A 13616-nucleotide genomic window follows, 5' to 3' on the forward strand; every position below is an offset into this window, starting at 1 on the left:
ATAAGGATGTTCCTCTTTCCTTTCCCTTCCTGCCTCCCAATTCCAATGTCCCATGTGTGTTCTACTTTCGACCCTACATAGAGCAGTATTTGATGTATTTTCTCCTTTGTCTATCCTAATCGTGCCCATGAATAGAAATATGTAGATGAGGAGATCTAAAGAGAATCAGAAAATTTAGGAAAAAGTAAACACCAGAGAACAATTTTTATCACTTTTTCTCTAACTAAAGCTAGGTATTAACATATTGTGTCTGTGTGTGTGTGTGTGTGTCTGTGTGTGTGTGTGTACACAGAGAAAGATAGCCAAGCCGTGACTGATATCTTTTTTAAATGAAGGGATCTGACTAAGTGATCCTTAGGGCGCAGTTCTGAAATTATCTGATTCTGTGACCCAAACTCCAAAAAGAAAAAAAAAAATTTTCCTAGACTTTCCTTTTTGTCAACCGGCTTCACTTCACCTCTTGGTGCCAGTCTCCCTGGGTGAGAAAGTCCAGAAAAAGATGGAGCCTGGGAGAAAAGCGGCTCTTGTACGTTGAACATTCGCTTTATCTTGCCATCTCGAACGAGGGCCCCCCAGCGTCTGGTAGGGTTTCCAAGTCCTGAACCTGGAGGGGAAACTCTGACTAACAACTAGGGAAAAGCTAAAGGTAGGGTCAGGTACACACTGCCTGGAAGGGAAGGAGGGGCAGGATCTTTCCCCCTTAGGCAGGGGAGTGGAAGCGGCCTTGGGTGGGGGCTCTGTCCTTTTCAACCCAGAAATCTGTTTCTCTGTAAATAAACATCCGACCGCCTAGTGCACACGAAATAAAAGCACCTTCGGGGCCTATCCCCAGGGACATTCCGGGAGGGGCAGTCTCAGGAGCAGGTGAGATCCCTGACTGTCCAGTAGAGAGCAGGGCTCCCGCAGCCTTCGCGGAAGGTGGGTGGGTGAGAGGGAAAAAGGTGAAGGGAGCTGAAATAAAAGCATCCCAGACTCTTCTGGCGAGTGAGTGCGGGCCACTTTCTTCCAGAACTAGCGAAGCCGGGCTAAAGCCGGTGAGGTAGGAGGAGAAAGCAGGGCGGGGGGAGTACTACAGCTTTGGGAAGGAGGCTCCCAAGAGAGCGACTTTCTGGGGGGCTGACTTCTTTGTCCGCTAGCAGATTCCACGTCTGTCTGTTCCCTGGGGTGCCCTCCGCTCTGCTGGGGGCTTGAGTCGGTTTGTGGGAGTGGGCTGGACGGTAACTTCTGCGTGCCGTCCTTTCCTTAATACTCCGCTTGGTAGCCAGTCCCTCAGCCCGCACTTCTCCAGAGTCCGCCGGCTGACTTAGACATTTCAGGACCCGGACAGCGCCTCGTTGGTCCAGAATGGGGAAGGGGACGCCGCGAGGGAAAGTATCGGGGCGGGGGGGGGGGGGGGGGGGGGAGACAGCCCGCCAAAGATGCGCTCTCGGTGCTGCCCGGTCCCCCCGGGCCTTCCTTTTTGGGGGTGTGAAAGGCGTGGGGAAGGAGGGAGAGGCCCCGGCTCTCCGGAGCGGCGCTAAAGGACGGTCACTTTGCCCGCCTGCGTCCCTCTCCTCCTTCCCCCTCACTCCCCACCTCCCCTTTTCCTCCCCCAGGATGGCAGCTTCAGGCAGGTTGGACCCGGAGCTGCCGGAGTACAGAAACTATGTGGTCTCGAGGCCTGTCTACAGCGAGCTCTCTTTCCTGGAGCAGTACGAGCGGCAGCTGCGCGAGCGCCGGACCGTCCGCGACAAGCTGGCCAAATGCTGCAGGTAGCGGGACTCCATCCCCCGGCCCGCGCGCTGCGGGACGGGAGCCGCAGGCGCTTCGCGCCGGGGCAGGGCCCGCGGCCCTCCCGGATGAGAGCCGGCTGGCGGGGGGCCGCGCCGAGACCAGTTTGCCCTTCCCTGTGCGCCTCCCTCGGGCGTCTCGGCCGCGGGCTGAGTCTTTTGTTCTGTTAGACATCTCATTCCGCGTTCTTGCTGTTCCGGGAACTGATCCCGGGGACTGTCTGCTCTCGCACCTTTCGGGAGGCTCCCTTCCCCTCTCCCTCCTTGGCCCCGCGGGCCGGTGTCTCCTCTCCCCCGCGCCCTCCTCGGGCCGGTGTCTCCTCTCCCCCGCGCCCTCCTCGGGCTGCCTCCCGCCGCCCGAGTTTTCCCCGAAACAGCGGTGTCTTCTTTAGCCCGGTTCCCGTCCCTTTCTGAGGACCTGGCGGGAGACAAGGTTGAGGGTTTTTAAGAGAAATCCACCCCGAGGGAGGGGAGTCACTAGGACAATCACCTGACCGGGAGTCCTTGGGCCGAGGAGGGCTAAATAAGTTCCTATCCGTTCCCCCAGCCTTGAGTCTCTCTCTACACTCTGTGGCTTGAGAATTTTTAGGGTCTGAATGGCACCATATAATTAGAAAGTGGTTCCAGAATCGCAGGGAGGGATTTGAGACTAAGACTATCCAGTCAAACCCGGAAACTCAATCGATGAATTAAATCTAAACAGACAATCCTTAAGCCAGTGGAATAAATAGAAAAAAACTGAACTATTGCCAGATTCTAAAAGAAAAGGAACGTTGCAAGGGACAATGACATGGAAGTCACTTAAGCGATTCATCAAGCTTGGAATCTTGTAAAAACTGACAGAAAGGTAGTGTTTTGTGCCAAGATACACAAAGCAAGTTTACTTAAAGGGAAAAAGTAGGCGCCGGGGTTAGAAATGTCAAAACTTATTTCCTATTAGCGAGACGACTACAAACTATTGGAATTTTTTTTTTTTTTTTAAAAGAAAAAATCGGCTGCAATTGGAAGAGCCCTGGCTTCTTTAGTCTCGGCCCTAGTCGAATTCTTGACTCACTTATCACTGGTGTGAATCTGGGCAAGTCCAACATTTTCAGGCCTCAGTTTTCTTACTTATAAACTGTACGGTCAGGAATGAATAGCTTATGTATCTTTCCAGTCCTGGAATCATGATCTCATAAAAAAGATACTTTTGCACATGTGTTTTATGCTGCCCCACCTTGTGTTCAACTGCCTATCAATTCTGACATTCAGGGAGTCTGTGATTCCATGACTGAAGTAGTTCTTGACAAATGCACGATGAAAACTTCAGTGATGTACTTTTAATTGGTGAAACACATTTTTAATAGAGATTGGGTTATTATTTCTTCCCAATTTGGAAGACGGGTTTTTCTCAGAGTTAGATTAAAAACCTGATTTTCTCTCATTTTAGTTGTTCCAGAAAAAGGACTGTTCGGCTGCTAAAGTCCTTTTTCCCCATCTTGGAGTGGCTACCCAAATACCGGGTAAAAGAATGGCTACTTAGTGACACAATTTCTGGGATTAGCACTGGGTTTGTGGCCACTTTGCAAGGTAAGGATTGACTTTTTAATGTCTGTTCGTAATAATTTCACAGAACTTCATATAATCACTGTAACTCCATACCCACAGTTAAGGAACTCAATTTTATTCTTAGAGATTTTAAGAAAAAATACAAAACACAAAAAAAGAGAAGCATTTCTAATCCACCCAGCCTTATGGCCCCGATACACAGAGACTATTAGGTAAACAATGTAAAGAGCAAAGTTTTCCAAGCATAGGTAATCATTTAAGGCTTACAAGAAAACTGTGAGGTATTGCCATTAACTCCATTTTACAAATGAGGAATCAGAGGCTGAGTGATTTACTTGAAGTCACACAGCTAGTAGGAATAGAGGTGGTATTTTTTAACTTACTTGGTCCAACTCTTCCATTATTCCAAACTGCCTCAGAATTTTCCACCTACTCTCTTCCCTACCCTCGTTCCTCATCTCTAGATCGATAGACCACCAGTCAAGTTGTTTCTGAAAAGTGAATTTATATAAAAACTAACCTTATTATCAATACTGACTTTTTATTATAAATTTAAAAATGAAATCCCATTGGAAGGGAGGGGGAAAAAATCTGTTAAATAGGGAAATACCAGTTGCTTTTACTAGAGGATAAAGATCTCTGATTCCATGCTTGAATACATGCACAAAAAAAAGTTGCTACTTTCTCTCTTTTGAAGATGTCTAATAGCTAAGTTTGCAATATCACCTTTTGTCTCCAGAGTTACTACAAGAAAAGCACATTGAAAACCTCAAAAATGGAGATTTCATAGCAATGGAAGTTGTTATTACCATTTTACCATATCCTAAAAATTCTACAAAGTTTAAGAGCTTCAGGACATAGAACAATCAAGTTTCAGTCTTGAATTAGTTCTTCAATTAAAATTCATTTAAATTAAATCTATCTACAAAAAAGATCATTGCAAAATATTAGAATAGCAATGCTACCTGAGAAGAACATTTTTTTTGGTAGTCACTTTCCTATTCCACATGTTTTAGAATACTGTATTCTATATAATATTCTATATTTTGGATGATATAAGGATAAAATTTCTATGTCATTTGATGCCATGAATTGCTAGATTTTTTTCTTCTTCACTTGATAAGTAGAATTGGGGAATTAAGCTAGAAAAAAACTTTTGCCCAACCAGGAAACATTTAACCAAAGATTAAATATACATGGAGGTGCTCCAGGTTCTGTACTGAGGATCTGTGATGCATAGTCCCTCCAGGCACATGCTTGTGAGTGTGAACTGCCTGGGGAAAATGTCAAGACTGTACAAGAAAAAAACAAATTAAAAAAAAAAAAAAGACTGTGCAAAGATTTTTGGTATTCTTGGGATGACAGGGCTGATGGAATTTAATCTAGAAAGGACCTGGTTTTTTGAGGCACATTTTTAAACTCTTCTCACCTATAATTTTTCCTACAAGTTTAGGCAGCATTTCTGTCATGTTCAATTGGGTGTTTTTCCTTTTTGCCTAGAGATAAAATTTTTTCCTCCTTAGGAAGGGAACTGGAACTTGGTAACAGTAATTGGGCTCATAGAAGAGGATTGAACTCAGCCACAAGTGTGTGTTCATCTGCAAAACTGGTTAGACCATTTGAATTAAGTTAACTAATCAATTCAAAGAATTGGATTAACTTCTCTAACTCCTTAACCAGTTAAATGATTAAATTTATTAATAATTTAGTCAATCAGTTGAATAGGTAATATATTTAAATGCAACCTATATTTTAGTCAGATTGGATTTTTTTTAGTAATACAAATGATAGAAGATCATTCATGGAGTTAGGAGGAGGTGGGTTTAAATTTTAACTTTCATAGAGGCACTGAATTCCAGAGCAACCTGGGTTCAAACCTTATCTCTGATTACTGACCTGTACAATCCCTCTGAGCTTCAGTTACTTCAATGTTTAAAATGAAGAGGGTTGAACCAAGTAGTCTGTAAACTCCTGTCCAGCTCTAGATCCAGGATCTTATGAGCTCATGTAGTGATGTGGAAAGAAATGAGAAACCTTTCTATTTTTTTGGACCAATTACTTAACTTTTCCGGGTCTTAGAGGATCACTAATATTTTCAGTTATAGAGGACTCAACAATCTGCTCTAATGGAGGGAATTTCCATACAAGCAATTTATCATCAATGAAATCACAGCTCTGGACCATATATCCAACATACCCACAAAGTTTTATGTAGATAAAGGTTTATTGAGACTTGTGAGAAGAGAATGCTCATCAATTGGGGAATGACTGAATAAGTTGTGGTATATAATTTTGATGGGATGTTATTGTGCTCTAAAGACGTGAGCAGCAAGATGATTTCAGAAAAACCTGAAAATATTTACATTAAATGAATGAGTAAAGTAAGAACATTGTACATAGTAATACTATATGATGAACAACTATATACATAACTTAATTATTTTCAGAAATTCAATAATCCAAGACAATTCTGAAGGAATTGATGAAAAATGATTTCCATTTTTAGAAAAAAAAAACTGATGGAGTCTCAGTAGAGATCAAAACATTTTTTTAAACTTTGTTTTTCTTGGTTTTTGGAGGGGTTTATTTTCTTTGACAATATATAGGAATATGTTTTGCATGACTACACTTGTATTACCTATATCAAATTGTTTGCCTTCTCAGTGAGGGAGGAGGAGAAGAAGGGAGGGAGAATTTGGAACTCAATTTCAGAAATGACTGTAAAAAAAATTGTTTTTACATGTAATTGGAAAAAATATTAAAAGAGACTAGTGAGAATTATTATTGGTAGAAAACACTTTTTCAGGCATAGAAGATATGTATAATACCAACTTTTAAATGTTTGTAAATTAAACTATTTTGGATGTACTTTCAGGTATGGCATATGCACTATTGGCTGCAATTCCTGTTGGATATGGTCTTTACTCGGCTTTCTTTCCCATCTTGACATATTTTATCTTTGGAACATCAAGGCACCTCTCAATTGGTAATTATGAATATTTCTCTGTGTATTAGTTTAACGTGGACAGTTGAAAATTTGGGGAATAAGTCAGTTCTGGGAATTTTCTTTTGGTTTTCAGTTGACTGGTTTTTAGTGACAGTCAAATTAGTTTGTATTGTTTCTATTTATGAAACTGGTAATTATTTGGTTTGGAAATGCAACACATGTTGAAAGAAGTAATAGAATTTCCTACTTCAATAGAACTAATTAAGAAGTGGGAAAATTGAAAAAAATGAAAACTAGCCTTTCAAATATCAAAAAGATATTCCTTTTGAAACCCAGGAGTAGAAAACAAAAACATAGTGAAATCTAAAATACACAGTATTCCATAAGTACATTAGAATTGTGAAGCTGAGTGTCACATGAGGACCAAGGGAAAAAATCATTATTGACTGGGATTAGGGAAAACTTCTTGGAGGAGATAGAATTTGAGTGAGTCATCTGGTTCAGTGGGAGTTGTGGGAGGAGTAGGGCTGGTTCACAACATCCCACCCCTATCAATCTGAGCTTCCAGCCCAGATGCCTAAAGTTTGGCTGGCCTAATCAATTTTGCTCCCACATCCTGGGACATAAGTCAAGCTACCATTTAGTGGAGTATTTGCGCATTTCTTAGGTAACTTGCATAAACTGTGTTACCAATTTTTTATAAAGTTCCCACTTTTTAAGTGAGTAGATCTATTGGTAAGAGAGATTGTTGTGACTACAATACTAAGGGTAAATCAAAGACAATTAGGCTGGAAGTGGGAAGACTGGACTGCAAGCTATTGCAGTAACCCGTGGGGGATGCATGAGGACCTGAAGTAGGTTGTTACAGTGTAAACAGAGAGAAGTGGACAGATGTGAGAAATGTGGAGTGGAAGGAAAGGGACTCTTGTTCTGCACCTAGCACAGCACTAGACACAGGGGTAGCATTTCATCAAAAAGGTTATTGATCAGGCTACAACCTAAGGAGATGAGATAAAGAGTGGTACAATTTTTTAAAAAGTGAAGTGAAGTTTGACTAAAACAATTTTTGAAGCTAGGTTTAGCTCTTTCCCTTAGTGTAACTCCAAAAAGGGCGTCATCCTTCTTGTTTTTAAATTTTTATTTTTATTTTTAAATTTTTAAATTTTATTTTGAAAAAATGTTCTAGTAAATAAAATATTAATGCTGATCTTAAGCAATTAAATAAATAAATAAATAAAGCTACTCAGATTCCTGCCAGCTTGTTGTATGTCATCACCTGACTAATTCTTTGTCATTCCAAATTCAGTATGTCCCAAACTAACTCAACAACTTTCCCATTTTTCACTGTTGAATTTCTTGGTTCTATTAATGGCACCACTATTCTTCCTAGTCATCCACAGTAAAAATCTTGGAATTATCCCTGACTCTGCTCTCCACTCCCTTCCTGATTTTGTCAAATCTTTATATTTCTAAAATCATTTGTATGTAGCTTCTCCTTTGAAAGCCATACATACTATCATCACTGTACATTTGGCCTTCTGTTATCTGGATTTCTTTAACATTTTCTTGCTTGCTTTTCTTTTCATTTTCCTTGAGGGCAGAAGCTGTCTTTTTCTTCTTTTTGCATCTTCGGTATTTAGTATAGTGCTGGCATATAGCAGAACTCAAATATTGATGATTGATTTTTTTCATCTCCAGTCTTTATTGGTAGTTCTGCCAACTTAATATTTTAAAGCAACAGTCTAACGATGCCATTTCCTAATAATAGCTTCAATTGCCTAACAAATAGAATTTAACCTCTTGAAGTTAGAAAAACTATATGTTTAGAGTTAGGTTTTAGGGACCATTTAGGCCAACCCGTTCATTTTACATATGAGTTAACAGAGGCCCAGAAAATGTGATTTGCCTAAAACAATATTGCTAAGATTGAATACTAGGTCCTCTTATGGTATCAAAATTGTGACTTTTAAGAATCTTATTTCTTATTAGCCAATTTGAACTTTTTGCTATTCCCTAAATATACTTTATAATTTTCTGTCTCTATACCTTTGCACATACTCTTCTGTATTGGGCTATTGCAAATTTGGAAAGTGTTTTTTAATGAAGTGCATAATAGGTGTAAACTGGGATAGCTAGGTAGCACAATGAACAGATTTGGAATCAAGAAGCCATCTTCCTGAATTTAAATCTGGCCTCAGATACTTCCTAGCCGTGTGACCATGGTCAAATCACTGAACTCTGTTTGCCTCAGTTTGCTAATCTGGAAAAATAAATTGTAGAAGGAATGGCAAACCACTCCAGTATCTCTGCCAAGAAACCCCCAAATGGGGAACAACCCACAAAAAGAGATGAATTATCTATTTTCGGACAAAGAATTTAGTAGTTAAACAACTGGTTAGGGAAAAGAAAGCTGTGGGTTCATTTTCTTTAAGTTTTTTTCTAGTTCTGGATTTTTAGATTGAAAGTTTATCTTCATGGTAAAAAGAAAACAAACAAATTGTACTCTCCTCATTGCTCATTATCTTATTTTGTACCCTGAAAAACTGAACAAGGCACTAGGCTAACTCATCCCCAGACAGATTAAAACACAGAATGAAAGTGAGCTCATGGGAAGGAAATAAGCATATTATAAAACAAAGTGAAAACATTAATGTAGGTAGGTGACTTGGAGCATTGGGTATTTGATTTTTTTGGCTGCAGGAACAATATTTTTTCTTAACTAAGATGCTGGTTATTTGACATAATGCTGATAGCTATTTGTAATTTTTTAATTGGCTAATAACAAGTTAATTACTGTAATTTCCAGGACCCTTCCCGGTGGTCAGTTTGATGGTGGGATCATTTGTGCTAAGCATGGCTCCTGATGAACATTTTATCATAATGAATTCTAATGGTACAGAACACAACGTTACCGGAATAGACTTTGCTGCCAGGGATGCACAGAGAGTTTTAATTGCCAGCACCCTCACTGTTTTAGTAGGCATTATACAGGTAATGTATCTTTATGGCAAATACATTTAAGTCATGATTAATTTATTAAATAACAATACTGGACAGTTACCAAGATATAGTGAATGAAGGGTCAGAGTTTAAATGCAGCCTCGGGCAATTAACAATTAACAATTAACAGACAATTAACAGCTATGTGACCCTTGGCAAGTCAATTAACCTCAATTGTCTCACCAAAAGTAGAGTAAAATATTTTTTAAAAAGTTAAAAATTAAGTTACAGATGAGTTACCAACATTGTTGGTTGAAGGGATTTCCATACCACACTAATGAAATCACAGGTCCAGAACAAAAATTCTATTTGGTTTTGTACAGCTATTTTTGTATTGGATGTGATATGGATTGTCATCAAATCACCATAGCTTATTACTGGACCTATGTTTGAATCCTGCTTCTTACCCTTCCTGGAAATATGATGGAGGGCTTGTTTAAGATTTCTCTTTGACATATTATGTTCTTACCATAGCTGGTATTCACCTATTCCCTAAGCCTCAATTTCTTTACCTGTAGAATGGGTGTAATATTTGTAAAGATTTGCCTCGCATGGTTGTTATAAAGATAAAATGATAATGTATGTGAACTTTAAGGACTAAACAACATGTCTGATCTGTGTAATCTATTAAATTTAATAGTAGTGTTTAATCTTTCAAAACTTAAAATTGCACTTCAGCTTAACATTGCAGTAAGATTTTCAGAATACCCTTCACAAAAATCGGTCATTTTTACGACTAATAGTATGGCTCAGTCATTTAGCTTTTCTGAGTCTCACTTTGCCTATGAAATGGGGAGAATAATACCTGAAAAACCTATTTCACAGAGTTGTGAGATAACTGACATATCTTTTTTTTTTAATAATTATAACTTTTTATTGACAGAATATATGCATAGGTAACTTTTAAAACATTATCCCTTGCATTCACTTCTGTTCCGACTTTTCCCCTCCTTCCCTCCCTCCACTCCTTCCCCCAGCTGGCAAGCAGTACTATACATGTTAAATATGTCACAATATATCTTAGATACAATATATGCGTGCAGAACCGAACAGTTCTTTTATTGCACAGGGAGAATTGGATTCAGAAGGTAAAAATAACCTGGGAAGAAAAACAAAAATGCAAACAGTTTACATTCATTTCCCAGTGTTCCTTTTCTTGGGTGTAGCTGCTTCTGTCCATCATTGATCAATTGGAACTGAATTAGATCTTCTCTTTGAAATGACATATCTTTTAATGCAAATATTTATCAAGCTCTTACTATGTGCCAAGTACTGGACTAGGTGCTGGGGATATATATATATATATATATGTATATATATATATATATATATATTTTTTATGTATGTATGTATGTATGTATAAGGACAATATTATTTCCAGATATGAGTCTGTAGCACAGTATAGTAAAAGGACTGCTAATCAATGCTAAGCCACAAAAGACCTGTCTCAAACTTATTAACTGTCTACCAGGGAAGAACCATTGAACTTTATTTATTTTTCTTTCTCTCTATATTAGTTGGTATTAGGAGGCTTGCAGATTGGGTTCATCGTTCGATATCTCGCAGATCCATTAGTAGGAGGATTCACAACAGCAGCTGCCTTTCAAGTACTTGTCTCACAAGTGAAAATTGTTCTCAATATATCTACAAAAAATTATAATGGTGTCCTCTCAATAATATATGTGAGTATTTTTGCTTTGTTATTTTTATTTTATTTTATTTTTTTATTATAGCTTTTTATTTAGAAGTTATATGCATGGGTAATTTTACATTATTGACAATTGCCAAACCTTTTGTTCCAATTTTTCCCCTGTTTCCCCCCATCCCCTCCCCTAGATGGCAGGTAGTCCAATACATGTTAAATATGTTACGATATATGTTAAATCCAATATACTTGCATGTCTTCTCAGCTAATTTAATTCTGCTTTGCTCTCAGAGCATAGCACTTTTCTCAGATGCTGGGCAGTCCTGTGCCAGTGTCTCCCATGTCATACAAACAATTCTAATGTTCTTAAAAGAGATCTTAAGAGGGCCTTTGTATTGCCTTTTCTGACCACCCTCAGAACACTTGCCCTGTGTGAAATCTACAGAAAATAGTCTTTTTAGCCAGCATACATTTGACATTCAAACAATGTGGCCGGTCCAAGGGAGTTGTGCTCTCTGCAGTAGCAAAGCTTGGCAGTTTAGTTTGGATGCAGGCTATGTTCAGAGAAGACCAGTTCCTCTGGGGTGAGGGCTGCTCAGGACTGTCCCAAAGGAAGGAATGGATGAGGTGGGAGAGGGTAGAGACAGGAAGACTTGAGTAGTCTTATGCAACCATCCCGGGATATGGGAGTAGAGAGAAGGCAATGGAGCACAAAGAAGGGCAGATAGGAAAATATGACTCGATAACTGATTGTATATGAGAAGTGATGGGAAGGAAAGAATCCAAAATAACCCTAAAGACCGGCGAGTAACAGACAGAAATGGTTTAATCAGAAAGAGGAGTAGCTGGTTTTTTTACTGTTTTATTTGACTCTTTATCTGTGTCTATTTGGGGCATTGCTTCAATAAATTGGTAATTTCATCAATTGTGGGTTTCTGGAGATCACAACTCTTTTGTTCTTTTATGTTCTTCTTATGATGACTCTTTGCTTATAATCCCAGATATTCTCTCAGGGTATTGTGATCTTTGAGGTCTCTTAATGTGAAAAGATCATTTATGCACAAGTTGGTTATTACCAACTTGTGTTACGTGATTGATCCAACTCCATTTCCAGTCATACAAGAAATTCTTTCATGTAATTAACTATAATACAGATATTTGATCATTATGATCTATTTATGCCCAATGTGCATCTATCCATTGTCATTCATGTGGCAGAGAGACTAGGATAATACATAATTCAGTGTGATGTAGCATCACCAACAGATTGTTAGTGTTAAAAATAAGGGATTTTTGTTTCATTGGGAAGCCTGGGTGCTTGAAAACTCTTGCAGTTTCCCCAGTTCAGCATATCTACATAACTTCTACACTGCCTAATTCTGGTTTACTCTTTCATTCTTCTAACCCCTCACTTATCTCCCTGTCATAGTCTTCAGGTCAGCTTGTCTCTGTTCCTAAATCCCCTGGCTTCTGAACTCAGGATATTGCCCTGTTTATAAACTTAGGAGGAGGCCATTCGCTGATCTCTGTCCTGCCTGACTATCCAGGTGTCTTTAACAGTCCAATCTCTTATGACCGCAGATGTCTGGCAAATAGAAAACACTTTGTCTCCAGGAACTTCATTTCAAACATGGCATGATTACAGATGCCTTTTGAACAAAGAGATGGGCACTAAAACAAGAATAAGATTGTGCCTACATTGGATAGATTTATTACGTAGGCTTAGTGGTTTATGTGAGCTAGTTGGGAACAACAGCTCAGAAAGGAAGTGTGATGGCCAGACTACAAATGTCTCTGGGCACTTATTGATCCTACTCTTATTTTCACATTTATTTTCCTTCCTTTCCATACAAGTCCATTTTTCACCTGGTGTCCTCCTCTTTATTGAGGTTGGATGGAGGTATTTAATCTTACTGAATAAGGGTGTATTCTTCTGATGTGAATCGGGAGGCTTCGAAGCCCTTTCAAAATATCTTTTGTGAGTTAGGTAACTTTGGAGAATAGAACTTTGCATCTGATGTTATCAGGTCAGGATCATTCACCCCAGACTCCTTCTACAAATCCAAAGGAGTGGTTGTTTCCTTAAGGGAAAACTGGAAGATTGTTATGAGAGATTTTCTTCAGGAATGTGACTAATTTTAACTTTGTCTCTCTCTCTCTCTCTCTCTTTCTTCCCCCTTCCTTTTTCCTCCTCTCTCTTTTTCTCTTTCTCTCTCTCTTTCACTCTCTCGCTCTCACTCTCTTTGCCTCCCTCCCCTCCCTTTCTCTCTTTCTCTTTTTCCCTCTCTTTCTTCCCCTTTCCTCTCTTTCTCCCCCCTCTCTTTTTCTGTATCTTTTCTCTTTTTCTTCTCTTTGTTATTTCTCTCCATCTCCTCATCCCTCTCTTTCATCATGAGTTTTGTGTCCTACAATAGTGACAGCAAAACATAATGAAGACAAAGAAATTGAAGAAGAAATATGAGACTTGAATGAGGGGAAATATCTTTTAAAATGCAATTCAAAAATACTAGAAAAACTAGAAGCGGGGTGAAAAAGAAAGATAAAGGAGACACTTTGAGAAACTTTCCTCAGAAATTTCCCAAGGGAATGATTAAAAACAAAAAAGAGTGCCTTGGCTATAATTCAAAATTATTTCTATGCATCTTGCTCATTTTGTTTATTTTGTTTTTGCTAGGCAATTGGGGTTAAGTGACTTGCCCAGGGTCAC

The 13616-nt window shown here is 39.2% G+C and overlaps 1 protein-coding gene across 1 annotated transcript in view; it reads left to right on the forward strand.

The window, feature by feature from the left end:
• The first annotated feature begins 814 nt into the window (after positions 1–814).
• Positions 815–13616, forward strand: part of SLC26A4 (solute carrier family 26 member 4) — a 55241-nt gene continuing 42439 nt past the window's right edge. The window contains exons 1-6 of the mRNA XM_031938760.1: positions 815–864; positions 1596–1751; positions 3199–3338; positions 6193–6303; positions 9071–9255; positions 10782–10946. Coding sequence (XP_031794620.1) covers positions 1597–1751; positions 3199–3338; positions 6193–6303; positions 9071–9255; positions 10782–10946 — 756 coding nt within the window. The 5' untranslated portion in view covers positions 815–864; position 1596. The remainder of the gene's footprint in view (positions 865–1595; positions 1752–3198; positions 3339–6192; positions 6304–9070; positions 9256–10781; positions 10947–13616) is intronic.

Source organism: Sarcophilus harrisii, chromosome 5 (assembly GCF_902635505.1).
Source record: "Sarcophilus harrisii chromosome 5, mSarHar1.11, whole genome shotgun sequence".
NCBI lineage: Eukaryota > Metazoa > Chordata > Mammalia > Dasyuromorphia > Dasyuridae > Sarcophilus > Sarcophilus harrisii.